The 14,161-nt window shown below is 43.3% G+C and overlaps 1 protein-coding gene across 1 annotated transcript; it reads right to left on the bottom strand.

Moving 5' to 3' along the window:
* Positions 1-780: 780 nt before the first annotated feature.
* On the bottom strand, positions 781-12,514 carry LOC131655620 (uncharacterized). The gene is made up of 4 exons (XM_058925456.1): positions 12,160-12,514; positions 11,265-12,066; positions 10,846-11,192; positions 781-860 (listed from the first exon to the last, which is right to left on the bottom strand). Exons 1-4 carry the CDS (start codon positions 12,512-12,514, stop codon positions 781-783), a joined length of 1,584 nt encoding a protein of 527 aa, XP_058781439.1.
* Positions 12,515-14,161: the final 1,647 nt, after the last annotated feature.

Raw genomic sequence — 14,161 nt, 5'->3', positions numbered from 1 at the left:
ATTGATTCAATACTCATCCAAATGGATTGATTCTTGTCTTATTATGTAGAGGGCATGGAGGAGAGTTGATAAGTGTCGAGTTTGTAATCAATGGACTCTTGTATTGCTCTGGAATCAACTTCGACGGTGACGCGCCACGTGGTTGTCAAAATGACTGCGTTGCCCAGCATTTTTTCTAAGTGTCATGACTTGGATCCAATGTATTTCTTCCAACTTCTAATCCCTTTATCTCTTCAACCACGCCTCGAATGGGAAAACTTTCAACTAGAGAGTTGTAGCATGCCATGATCTGAGCATTTTTTATGTTGGGACTTTTCTGAGATAATGACTTTTGACCCGTGCAAACGTGCTGTGAAGTAAGCTGACCAGCCATTCTTAAAATCTCAGAAAATTTCTAAGTGTTAAGACTTTCCATTTCTAGAATTTTTCTATTTTTGGATATTTTTGTCAAACTCCCGATTTTATCCATTCTTTGACTTTTCTTGACTGATTTTCCACCAAAAGTCAATATTGGACAGTTGACTTCTGACTTTGACCAAAAGTCAACTATTCTGATTTTTCCGATTTTTAGTGAAGTTCCCATTTAATCACTTTCTGACCAAAGGCACTCAAATGAACACTTCCGCAAAGTCATCCTACCACCATTCTTCATGAAATCAGCTCTTGATCAATGTGTTGACCAAAAGTCAACTCCCTCGACTTTGGTCAAGAAACCCTAATTCAGGAAAACTTTAATGAAAACATAGCCACATAATTACACCTCGGACCCTTATTTTCTGATCAGGAATTCTTTGCCATAAAAGCTCTTTCTTGCCAGTCTTTGAATGGTAACAATGATATGACTGCATGAATTGAATGACCTATATGAAATATGCGCATGAATGTGAGCCAGATAAATAGGGTAGGACAAATTTGGGGTATGACAGCTGCCCATATTTAATCGTCTTAAACCTGAAGGTGAGGTTGGCGCTAGCCTTTCGAACATTCAAGGTAGAAGAAGATTAAATATCAAGACCAGAAATTTGTCCTAAAGTGGAGATGGTGCAAATGTTATCCTTGTTTTTTGATTTTGTATCTGCTGGGGAAAGAGAAATTTTTGTTTTTCTGGTGGAGAAGTTTATGGTGAGTAATTGGAAAAACGGTGATAGCTTGTAACGTAACCAAAGTGCCAACACAAGGTTCTCAAAGGAAGTGATTGTTTCCTGGAAGTGGTCGGAGCAGAAGTATGTCTGGTGGAAAAATAGGATGGACAAGTGTTTTAAAAGAGATACAGACGAGTATCGACAGAATGACACACACGAGCATCCAAAGGGAGATACAGACGAGTACCGAAAGAAATGACACATACGAGCATCAAGAAGAGGACACATATCGAAAGAATGACACATACGAGCATCAAAAGGAGATACAGACGAGTATCGAAGGAATGACACATACGAGCATCAAAAGAAAGATACAGACGAGTATCGAAGGAATGACACATACGAGCATCAAAAGGAGATACAGACGAGTATCGAAGGAACGACACATACGAGCATCAAAAGGGAGATACAGACGAGTATCAAAGGAATTACACATACGAGCATCAAAAGGAGATACAGACGAGTATCGAAGGAATGACACATACGAGCATCAAAAGGAGATACAGACGAGTATCGAAGGAATGACACATACGAGCATCAAAAGGAGATACAGACGAGTATCGAAGGAATGACACATACGAGCATCAAAAGGAGATACAGACGAGTATCGAAGGAATGACACATACGGGCATCAAAAGGAGATACAGACGAGTATCGAAGGAATGACACATACGAGCATCAAAAGGAGATACAGACGAGTATCGAAAGAATGACGCATACGAGCATCAAAAGAAAGGTACAGACGAGTATCGAAGGAATGACACATATGAGCATCAAAAGGAGATACAGACGAGTATCGAAGGAATGACACATACGAGTGTTTGAAAAGCTTAGTAGATGGACTTACTGGGGATTGGGATACCAGGCATCGGCACCGTGGTTGGAGGAGATTTGCGATGTAGTAGCAGATATCAATCGGGGTTTGTATGGACAACACTTTATGTGGAGAAGCGCCATTGGCTTGATTTAGCATTGATTTGTATTATCTGGCTTATGCTTTGTATGCATGTTTGACTTTTTCTATGGCATAATGTTCCGCTTTTGACGGATATGTTACGCTTTTGAGGATGCAAATGCTATATGCAATGGATTCTATATGCAAAGAGTGCCAAATAAAGGCCCTCGGTGGAACCGGAGAGTAGGATCATTGGGGTCCGTTGCCTTGCGATCTTGAACCATCATCGTGAATTGATATTGGAACCCTACAGTACCAAAGATTATTGGTAACTGCGTTGAGGGTTGGAACATAACTCTGTTGGGGATGAAATGATTTTGCTCGACTTTCCTTACATCCTAAGCTGCTTGGGGAATCACGAGTTTTGAGAGACCACTCTTCGTGTGCCATGTGAAATAGGGATATGGACCTTTTCATGTGCTCCGTGCTCGCCAGTACTGATGAATTATGTTCTGGAACTTTCATGCGGGATGATGACGACCTTTGTGACACGTCATGAGTCAAGATGATGGCTAGAACCTGCAACCTGCACAGAAAACAACGTTCGGATGCAAATGGTGCCCCTTCGAGCACTTTTATGTTTACGTAACATCATGTTTCGTTTTGATTTTGTGATTATTGCCCCCCATGTTCTCAATGCAATGTTTAATAACGAATTAAATCACACCTCGCATGCGTAAAATGAAAAGACAGAAAGAAAGCTTTTGCATTAAAAAGATTATTTCATTGATGGAATGCCTGTGAACAGGCTTCTGTACAAGGAAGCAACTCCTAAATGAGGTAGTTGCGAAAAAGAAAATACAAACGCAAAGAGCGAAATGGCAAAGAGAAATGCTCGGATTTCCACTAAAACTGATATTGCTACAGTTCCCATATCCTCGATCCTCTCAATGCTTTGCTTCAGAAGGGTAGTGGTTGGATTGATCTGTCCGTTCTGCCAAGGGCGTATAGTGGTCTTTGTGAAGGATATTCAGACTGCAGCCTCTCGCTTGTGATCCCTAACTTTTGCCTGGATCGCCCTTTCGGGTTTTCAATCCAGCGGGATACCCCCTTTTGCCTAAGTCGCCCTTTCGGGTTTTCAACTTAGCGGGTTATTCTTTTTTTGTTTTATCCCTAATTTTTGCCCAAACCCTTTTTGTTTGCCGGGATGCCCTTATTTTTGCCTAGGTACGTCGACCTAGCGGGTCTTTTATGCGTAGTATTTTTTGACTGAGTCTGAATTGACTGGAAGCGGAACGTCTTCCCCATCCATCTTTGTCAGGATTAAAGCACCCCCTGAAAATGCTTTCTTCACAATGTATGGTCCCTCATAGTTGGGAGTCCATTTGCCCCTTGGATCGGTGTGAATTGGCAAGATCTTCCTTACGACTAGGTCACCTGTGTGGAATTCTCGAGGCCGAATCTTCTTGTCATACGCTTTCTTAATCCTCTTTTGGTACAACTGGCCATGGCAGATAGCAGATAAGCGTTTTTCCTCAATTAGATTGAGATGGTCAAGCCTCGTTTGAACCCATTCTGTTTCATCGAGTTTGGCGTCCATCAAGACTCTCAACGAAGGAATTTCCACTTCGACAGGTAGTACGGCCTCCATGCCGTAGACAAGAGAGAAAGGAGTTGCCCCAGTTGAAGTACGGACAGAAGTTCTATAGCCATGCAGAGCAAATGGCAACATCTCATGCCAATCTTTATACGTTCTAACCATTTTCTGGACAATCTTCTTTATATTCTTGTTAGCAGCTTCGACTGCGCCATTCATCTTTGGCCGATAGGGTGATGAATTGTGATGTTCGATCTTGAACTCTTTACACAACTCTGCCATCATTTTGTTATTAAGATTGGACCCATTATCAGTGATGATCTTGTTTGGAATCCCATATCGGCATATGATCTCTTTCTTGATGAAGCGAGTAACGACTTGCTTGGTCACGTTCTTGTAAGAAGCGGCTTCAACCCATTTGGTGAAGTAGTCGATAGCAACAAGAATAAATCTGTGTCCATTTGAGGCTTGTGGCTCTATCCGTCCGATCATGTCTATGCCCCACATAGCAAAGGGCCAAGGCGATGTCAGGACATTCAGAGGAGTCGGAGGAACATGAATTCTGTCAGCATACACTTGACATTTGTGACATTTCTTCACGTACACATAACAATCACCTTCAATCGTCATCCAGTAATATCCTGCTCGCAAGATCTTTTTGGCCATAGAATGCCCACTGGAATGAGTTCCAAAAGATCCTTCATGAATTTCCCGCATGATCAATTCTGCTTCGTGTCTATCCACGCATCTGAGCAAAACTGAATCATAGTTTCTTTTGTACAGGACGTCTCCTGACAAGAAGAATTTGGATGCTAACCTTCGAAGCGTTCGCTTATCACCAATCGTAGCATCTTCGGGATACTCTTGCTTCTCAACATACCTTTTGATGTCATAATACCATGGCTTTTCATCATACACATCTTCAGTAGTGAGACAATGAGCAGGGAACGCATGGGCGGGTTCTTTGTAACGGAGGATCCTTATGTCTGGCACTTCTTTTGGGGAACTAACTCTGAACATAGCTGCCAAAGTAGCCAAGGCATCTGCCAATTGATTCTCCTCTCGGGGGATATGATTGAAAGTGATTTCCTCGAAAGCCGGCAACAACTCCAAGACATAGTCCTTATAAGGGACTAAATTGGGGTGTCGTGTCTCCCAATCACCTCTCACTTGATGTATAACCAAGGCAGAATCCCCATACACCTCAAGGATCTTGATCCTCATATCAATGGCCGCTTCGAGACCCATTATGCAAGCTTCGTATTCTGCGACATTGTTTGTGCAATCAAAGCATATTCTAGCTGTGAAAGGGATGTGAGTTTGACGAGGAGAAGTCAAAACTGCCCCAATACCATGGCCCATAGCATTTGATGCACCATCGAACGTGAGAGTCCATCGCTCTCCTGGTTCGGGTCCTTCATTATCATCTAATTTCATGATATCCTCATCAGGAAAGTCAAACTTCATCGACTGATACTCTTCTAATGGCTGATGAGCAAGATGATCTGCAAGGACGTTTCCTTTGATGGCCTTTTGTGTGACATACTGGATGTCATATTCTGATAAAAGCATTTGCCATCGGGCTAGTCTTCCTGTAAGAGCCGGTTTTTCAAAGATGTACTTTATCGGGTCCATTTTGGAGATCAATAGAGTAGTGTGAGTCAACATATACTGCCTCAGTCGGCGAGCAGCCCATACCAAAGCACAGCAAGTTTTCTCGAGTAGTGAGTAGCGGGATTCACAATCGGTAAACTTTTTGCTCAGGTAATAAATGGCGCACTCTTTTCGACCAGACTCGTCATGTTGGCCCAGCACACACCCCATAGATCCTTCAAGCACAGTTAAGTACATAAGCAGCGGCCTCCCAGGAACCGGAGGCATGAGAATCGGTGGCTCTTGGAGGTACTGCTTGATCTTTTCGAAGGCTTCCTGACAATGATCATCCCAACGGATATCTTGATTTTTGCGCAGCAGTTTGAAGATGGGTTCACAGGTGTCAGTGAGATGAGAAATGAACCTGGCTATGTAATTCAATCTCCCAAGGAACCCTCGGACCTCTTTTTCATTCTTTGGTGCTGGCATATTCTGTATTGCTCTTACTTTGTCAGGGTCGACCTCAATCCCTCGTTGACTCACAATGAATCCAAGTAACTTTCCAGATCGCACTCCGAAAGTGCACTTATTTGGATTAAGCCTCAACTTGAATTTTCGCAAACGAGCAAACAATTTCTCAAGGTATACCAAATGTTCCTCCTCAGTTTGGGATTTTGCAATCATGTCATCGACGTACACCTCAATCTCCTTATGGATCATATCATGGAAAAGGGTCACCATAGCTCGTTGATATGTTGCACCAGCATTCTTAAGACCAAAAGGCATCACCTTATAACAATACGTACCCCACGGAGTGGTAAAAGTAGTTTTGGTCATATCTTCAGGAGCCATCTTTATTTGATTATAGCCAGAAAAACCATCCATGAAGGAGAACACCGCATACTGAGCAGTGTTGTCGACTAGCACATCAATATGAGGCAGAGGGAAATCATCCTTCGGACTTGCCCTATTCAAATCTCGGTAGTCAACACACATGCGTACCTTTCCGTCCTTCTTAGGAACGGGTACTATGTTTGCAATCCAAGGAGGATACTCACACACAGATAAGAAGCCAGCCTTCAACTGTTTTTCAACTTCTTCCTTGATTTTCAAAGCCATATCAGGTCGAGTTCTTCGTGGTTTTTGCTTTACAGGCGGACATTCTGGTTTGAGAGGTAGCCTGTGCATAACTATATCTGTGTCTAAACCAGGCATGTCTTCATATGACCAGGCGAAGATATCAACATACTCTCGAAGCAACTCAATCAACCTTCTCTTTACATCACTTTCCAAAGCGGCACCTATCTTGACTTCTCTCTTTGCTTCTTCTGTACCGAGGTTGATGATTTCTATGGCTTCTTGATGTGGCTGAATCGATTTCTCTTCTTGTCTCAAAAGTCTTGCCAATTCCTCGGGGACTTCACAATCTTCCCCACTATCCTCATCAGCTTGGTCAATTGGATTCTCAAGGATATCAGGACGTGGAACTGTAACATTATCATTTTTGATGGAATTCGAGCCAGATCTGCACGATGGATGATTTATGCCTTAGAATGCAACACATAAAAAGGAAAAAAGGGAAGCTTTGCCATTTTTGAAAAAGTTTTTGAAGTAAAAAAGCAAAAATGAAAGAAATGGAACAGTAATTGCATGCGAAGATATGATTTCATTCAATATTAAACAAACTGAAACAACATGGGGGCCCTTCTTTATACAAGTGGTCAAAATGCTTAGGGCGAAGCATATGACTTATCGAAACAAGAAAATTACATCTCCATGAAAGTGACTCTAGGGATGTCCAAGATAGTCCAATTGTTGAGTTCTTGTCCAGGCGCAGCATGGCAAATGAATTTGGAGAGATCTTCTTCATCATCATCATCCACGGCGAGAACTTGACTTCCAGAACTGGTGCTTGCACTGACGAACACTTGAGAAATGGGGGGAATCACCTTCTTTCCAGAAATTATGCTGAGCTGAGTAGAGGAAGATGGCTGATATCCAAGGCCATACTTGTCTCGCTTCTCATGAACATCAATCAGCTTGCCCCAAGCACTATGGGGAGTACCAGCTTCTAAGAAGGCCTTAGCATCGTTTAAAGACGAGAGGGGTGCTCCGAGTTCCTTCTTATTCTCAACCACGGGGAGTTTATCAACCGACACGATCTCTAAGGCCTGAAAAGGTGTCTCTTGTATCTCTCCCTCCACTTCAACATAACGGTACGACGCCAGATTATTGACAATCAAATCCTCTTCACCAGTGATCACAACAATCTTGTCATTCACAACAAATTTCAAACACTGATGGAGGGTAGATGTCACAGCCCCAGCAGCATGGATCCAAGGACGACCCAAGAGGCAAGTGTATGAAGGACTTATATCCATGACATAGAAGGCAATATAGAACATGTGAGGGCCAATCAAAACAGGCAGATCAATTTCCCCTTCTACGGACCTTCTGGAGCCATCAAACGCTCTGACACTCATAGTGCATGGTCTCATCATAATCCCATCCATACTCAGCTTAAACAAAGTAGTCTTGGGCATCACATTAAGAGAAGAACCGGTATCAATCAGAACTCGAGACAACACAGCATCCAGACACTTGACGGAGATGTGCAACGCTTTGTTGTGTGCTCTACCCTCAGGTGGAAGCTCATCATCAGAAAAACCCAAACAATTACCAGCAGCAATGTTGGTCACAACCCCTTCAAACTGAGGCACGGTAATGTCTTGAGTTACGTGAGCGGAAGCCAGAACTTTCATCAGAGCATCACGATGAGCTTCAGAATGTACCAAGAGAGACAAGATGGAGATCTTGGCTTGGGTCTGATCGAGTTGGTCAATCACTTTGTAATCACTTTTCTTAATGATTTTCAAGAGTTGCTCGGCATCTTGTGCATTACGTGTCACAGGGGGATCAACAGCAACTTGCTTTCCTTTTGCTTGTGTACTAGCCTCTTTATTGGTCTCTTTAGGAAGCGGAGGAGGGTCAGCAAAGATCCGACCACTACGGGTAATGCCACTAGTGCCAGTAATATTAGTGATGCCCGAATTACCCACTGGAGGACAATCATATTTCTTCCCTCGAATATACACGGCATTATAACTCCAAGGAACAGCCTTAGAATCATTCACAGGAGAGGGAATAATAGACGAGGTTGAAGGAGTCGAAGGAACATTTGGAACCTGAATAACCAATGGAGTCCTCGGAGCTTGAACGACCAAAGGAGTACTCGGAGCATGAATGACCAAAGAAGTGCCCTGAGTCTTTGATATCTCAGCAGGGTAGTATGGGATCTCTAAAGTAGCCACATCTTCGACAGGGACGACCCTTTCCACTCTAAGAACACCTTCGTCCATTAATTTCTGGATTTCCCCTCTCAGCCTAGTGCATTCCTCAGGGTTAGAAGAACATTGCAAGCAGTAATCATGTAGTTCACACAAAACCTTTTGTTGCATAAGATATTCTCTGACAACTGCTAGCGGGATCCTTACCTCATTAACATCACTCACTAGGATCTGATCATCACATAACTCAATAGCATGGGTCGCACCGGCATGAGGAGGCATGGGATTATTCTGCACATTAGGACCAGTAGGAGTGAACGAGATGAGCTTGCCATCGAGAAGATCCTGGACTTTCCACTTGAATGCCCTGCATTTCTCAATTGTGTGGCCGGGAGCCCCAGAATGAAATTCACAATGAGCATTCGCATCATACCCAGGAGGAAGAGGGTCGGGTGGAGGACCCATTTCGCGGAGTTGCACTAATTGACCAGCAAGTAATTGGGGAAGAAGCTGAGCATACGGCATTGGAACCGGATCTATACGCCTGTCAGGGTATCTTTGCCTCTGTGGACCTCTTTGACCTTGAGGCCTAGGATTCTGTTGGCGATTCTGAGAAACAGCAGCTTGTTGTTGTGGTACGAAAGGCTGTTGGGGTGCCATCCATGGTTGTGGAAGAGCGGCAGCATATGCTTGAGGGACATACGGACCTGGAACAGCATAAGGCATCGGATAATAAGGAGGTGGAACAGCAGAATATGCAGGAGCTCGACCTTGGTCAACAGAGGCAGTGCTAGTCTCACCTTCCTTCTTCTTCACAAACCCAGAATACGGCTTCTTACCATTACCACTTGAGTTGCTAGGATTAGTAACACCTTGAATGGTACCAGCTTTGACACAGTTCTCAACCCTCTCACCAATGATGACCACATCCGAAAAGGAAGGAGAAGTATTACTAACCATGTGCTGAAGATACGGCCCTTTCAGAGTCCCCATAAACAGATCAATCAACTCGCGGTCCAAAAGAGGAGGCTGGACACGGGACGCCAGTTCACGCCACCTCTGGGCATATTCTTTAAAAGACTCCTCAGATTTCTGCGACATATTTTGTAGCTGGGCACGGCTGGGAGCCATAGCAGTATTGTAGTGGTATTGTTTCAAGAAGGCGTCGACCAGTTGTCCCCAAGTACTGACATTAGACCTCTCAAGTTTCATGTACCATTCCAACGGGGCTCCAGTGAGACTATCCTGAAAGAAATGCATCAGCAGAGGCTCGTTCTCAGCATGAGCAGCCATCTTACGGCAGTAAGAACGAATGTGAGTCTCTGGGCAGGTGACTCCCTTGTATTTATCAAAATCTGGCACTTTGAACTTTGGGGGAATAACAATCCCAGGTACCAAGCACATAGCAGCAGTGTCGAAACTCGAAGTTTTAGCAACCTCAACAGCCTTAAGGCGTTCTTCGAGAGCTTGGTACATCTTAGCAGTCTCAGTCAACTCAGCGGTAAGATCATGTTCAAGATCAATAACCTCATGGTGGTCGTCCACTACTTTCAGTGTCTCATTAATAGGAGTCTCTTTAGTTTTCACCCCTCCGTCAGCAGAATTGGTAGGAGTATCTTTGACCAAACTAGCGACGCTTTTTCTGAGTTCATCCTGTCCTTGAACGACGGCATGGAGAGTCTCCATAAGTTGGGCCATTCTTTCCCCCATAACATCCATATCCCTACGGAGGGCAGCTTGATTCTGTTCAAATTGTTCCATGAATCTCTCGTTGCTCCTGGTGCGGTAAGGATGTAAGAAAGTCAGCTTCGTCGTCGGGAAAGAAATCTGTTGCTGAAAAGGACCCCAATTAGTCCCTTGTACAATAACCTGAAAAATGCAATGTGATAATGTGAATGTATGAGTGCATGTGTGCGTATGACGTGATGTGCCATTTTCAGAGTATCCAAGATTTAATATTGATCCAGAATAGCTAACAACGTGACAAAAGATAAGTATCAAGAAAAACTAGTTCTTTTTCATTCATAACAGAGATTTAAACTTGGGCAAGCCATACATCAACAAGATAGTTCAACAAAGGAAATAAAAGACCCCATCCAACAAGTCTGGTGGTGGTCGAGACATACAGACTTTAACATCAATCCATCTGAATATAAAACAGAGGTCCTCCTTGTCTGAAGTGCTCGTCACTCCACTTCTTAGTTTCATCAAACAGTTTCTTGGTTGCTTCTCGGTCTCTTCCTTTAAGAAGGCTTTGAATCACCTCATCTTTGCGAAACAAATGCCCATCCAACTTCTTGCAGCACTCCCTAAGTTCGTCACAACCCTTACATTCTGGGAGATAATCCTTCTCAGGTGCATTCTCCATATTTGCCATTTGATTTCTGAGCTTGACATTCTCTTCTGTTAGTCGAGCGGAGCGGAGGTGACTTCCTTTCAGCTGTGTCTCGACTGCTATTCTCTGAGTAACCTCATCTTCCAGTTTCTTTTTCATAGTCCTCAGCTGATATTTAGTCTCTTTTTCTAACTGGAGCTTGCAGGCCTTCAAGTCTTCTCTGTACTTTTGCTTGAGCTTCTCTTCTGCCTCTTTTATGGCCTTTTTTATGATCTTCTCGTTATCCTCGACAATGATAGTGGTAGCCTTTTCACCCTTTTCGGTTCTAGTCCTCTTTTGAACTCTGGAAGATTCTCCTTTCAACATTTTAACCTCATGTGCTAATTCAGCCCTTTTCTGATTCACCAAGAAGTACTCTATCTTAGCATCTTCCCTTTTCTCACGCAACCGGATGTTTTCCACATGTACCTGGGTATAGTCTTCAGCTGGCACGGTGGCAGTTAAAACTTCAGGTGGTTGTTCGTACAATGGTTTAACCTTCGGGAAAGGCAATAGGCGCTTCTTGACTCTATCTTTTACCCAATCAGTGTAGGCTTGTTTAGCAATGGCATTCTTCCCTCCCAAGGAGGTTCGGTCATCTGTATGAATACTATTCCAGGCGCTCCTCACTTTTTCTAGACCCTCTGGATCGGCCCCTTTCTTAAAGCAAACAGATTCAAATATTTCCTTGTCTAATGGCTTGTCCTTCAGTGCAAAACCCAACTGACGCAGCGCTAGCCTTGGATTGTAATTGATAACTCCCTTCGTCCCTATGAGGGGGACGTTGTCAAAACTACCACATCTAGTAATAACTTCCTCTATCCCTTTCCCAAGGTGATACCAAACGATGTCATTCGCCGTAAGCCCCATGATCCTTTGAGGCCATTTCTGTGAGTCTTTTGTTGTGACAAACGGTCCACTTTTAGGCAAGTGTGAAGTGAACCACTCGTATAACAACGACAAACAGCCTCCAACGGCTCCCTTCGTCCCATACCTGGAATGAACAGCATAATAAGTATCTGCCAAGAGAGTAGGCACAGGGTTTTGATCCATAAAGAGGCAAATGGCAGTAAGATCGACGAAATTCGGGATATTCGGGAACAACACCAAGCCATAGATCATAACAGCTAAGAGAGCATTGAATTCTTTCCATTTCTTCTCAATAACAAGGGTATCAGCTTTCCTCATCAGAAATTTAACATAGAATCCGTGGGTTCCACCATTAGGCTTCCAGTTATCTGTAACATCTTTCATGCTCAAATAAAGAGCACCAGCAATTCGGTCCATTTTCGGTTTCTCAGGTACACATACAAAAGGAATCCTGTGTTGAACCTTAATCTTGAGGATATCAGCATATTCTTCAAGGGTTGGTGCCAGTTGGTAATCAGGGAAGGTGAAACATCGTAACTCAGGATCGTAGAACTGAAGAAGTGTGTAGAGAGCCCATTCATCAACCCGAGAAGTTAACATGTGTAGGATATGACCATATGTTTTCCTGAACTCATCCAAGTTTTGCCCAGTAACTGAAGTGCTCAAACGAATCAGAGGCGTTATATCCTCACGGAAGAAACTGCAGGTGAAGGTGCGCCTAGTAACCTCTTTGGTAACCGTCACGTTGTTAGCCATTTCAAGTGAAGAAGATAATAACCTTGGATACCCTGAAAAAAATGGCATGCACATGAGAAATAATAATACTTCTTTTCTTTCTTCTTTTTTTTTTTTTATATCTTTTCTTTTCTTTTCTTTTTCTTTTCTCCTCTTTTTTTTTGAAAGGTAAATATGCCATGATGTAAATGATGCAATGGAAGTTTCCCCACATAGGAGAAGTGTGTGTGGCCTCTGGATGAGATCGGACGTTGCAGGATCAAAGGTTCGGCATAGGCACAGTGAAACCATAAGAACATAAGTCACCAACAGAACGGTCACCAACGGTACCTGTCATGTATATCCCACCCCACTCACAGGTGTAGTCTAGGTCAGGGTAGGTCAATGGTTTCCAGCGTTATCAGTTCTCCCGAAACACCATCATTGTCGCAAATACATGCCAACAACGGTATCTCATTTGAACCTCGACTGGTCGTGGGTCTCATGATCGCAATCAACAGAACCTGACATTCTGTTGGCGTCATGACTATCCACTCTATCCTAGGTATCCTATGTGTCACTCTGGCCTGGGTATTGGGCCTTTTACCTCATAAAACATCCCACCCAACCTGCAAAACAGAACAGAAGACCCCAAGGAACACAGAATATAATCCATATGCATGATGTGCAAACAGAAATAAACATGATATGCAAGCAGAAAAGTAAACATGCAAACATATATACAAGGTATAGACATAAAAACAAATAAACACCCAGTAAATAAACAAACAAACGCAGGCTAGGATCGACTCACTAAGGATGGACCAGCAACAGGTCTAGCAACATCCCCAGCAGAGTCGCCAGCTGTCGCACGCTCGCGAAAAATGAACAGAGTCGCCACCAATATATTTATCCCATAAGGGAAAGGAATATCAGAAAACCTAACAAAGGAAGGAACAAGGTCTTGCGACCAGAGAATCAAGGTACGGGAGTCGGTTACGCAAGGGGAAGGTATTAGCACCCCTCGCGCCCATCGTACTCGATGGTATCCACCTATGTCTGTTTCTATCTAAAGGGTGTATACTATGTCTATGTCTAAATGCGAAATGAATGCAGAATGTAGGGAAAATAAAGAATTGTACTCGCACGGGCCCTACCCCGCTGCCTACGTATCCTTTTCAGGAATCAGAGTTACCGTAGCTCGGCTAAAGATTTTCTGTTTGTTTTTGTGTTTTTTAATTGGGCGGAGTCAACGCTCACGTTCTTGCATAAGGGGACAGACCTACGATGCGTTCGAACGGAAATGACATTGCCCTTAGGTGCCAACGAGGCAAAAGAAAAAGAAATGATTGGTTTGTGTCTTTTAGGGTAGATGAGTGATGAACAGTTCCCAATACCGGGCCACTCACCACTTTCTCTACTTTGTTTTAGTCTGAACCATTATTAGATGTTTCGAAGTGTTTTTGGTTGTGTATTTTTTTAAGGGAATTTACTTCACGATTCGAATCACATAAAATGTGTAATGATCGAGAAGCAGATTAGGGAATGAATCCCACTCACTTCCATCCCATTATGTAATGTTTGAGAAACAGATTAGAGAATGAATCTCACTCATTTCTCTCCCATTAATTAATGTTTGAGAAACAGATTAGGGAATGAATCCCACTCGTTTCTCTCCCATTAAGTAGC

This window comes from Vicia villosa, linkage group LG3, assembly GCF_029867415.1.
Source record: "Vicia villosa cultivar HV-30 ecotype Madison, WI linkage group LG3, Vvil1.0, whole genome shotgun sequence".
Taxonomy (NCBI): Eukaryota; Viridiplantae; Streptophyta; class Magnoliopsida; order Fabales; family Fabaceae; genus Vicia; species Vicia villosa.
This window is presented reverse-complemented; position numbering and strand designations above follow the sequence as displayed.

Coding starts and splice junctions, on each gene's coding strand:
- LOC131655620 (XM_058925456.1), bottom strand. CDS start 12,514: ATGGCTAACAACGTGACGGTTACCAAAGAGGTTACTAGGCGCACCTTC. Junction 11,193..11,264: donor AGGGAAGATGCTAAGATAGA/GTACTTCTTGGT, acceptor AGAATCTTCCAG/AGTTCAAAAGAGGACTAGAA. Junction 861..10,845: donor GAAGGATTATCTCCCAGAAT/GTAAGGGTTGTG, acceptor TATTTCATATAG/GTCATTCAATTCATGCAGTC.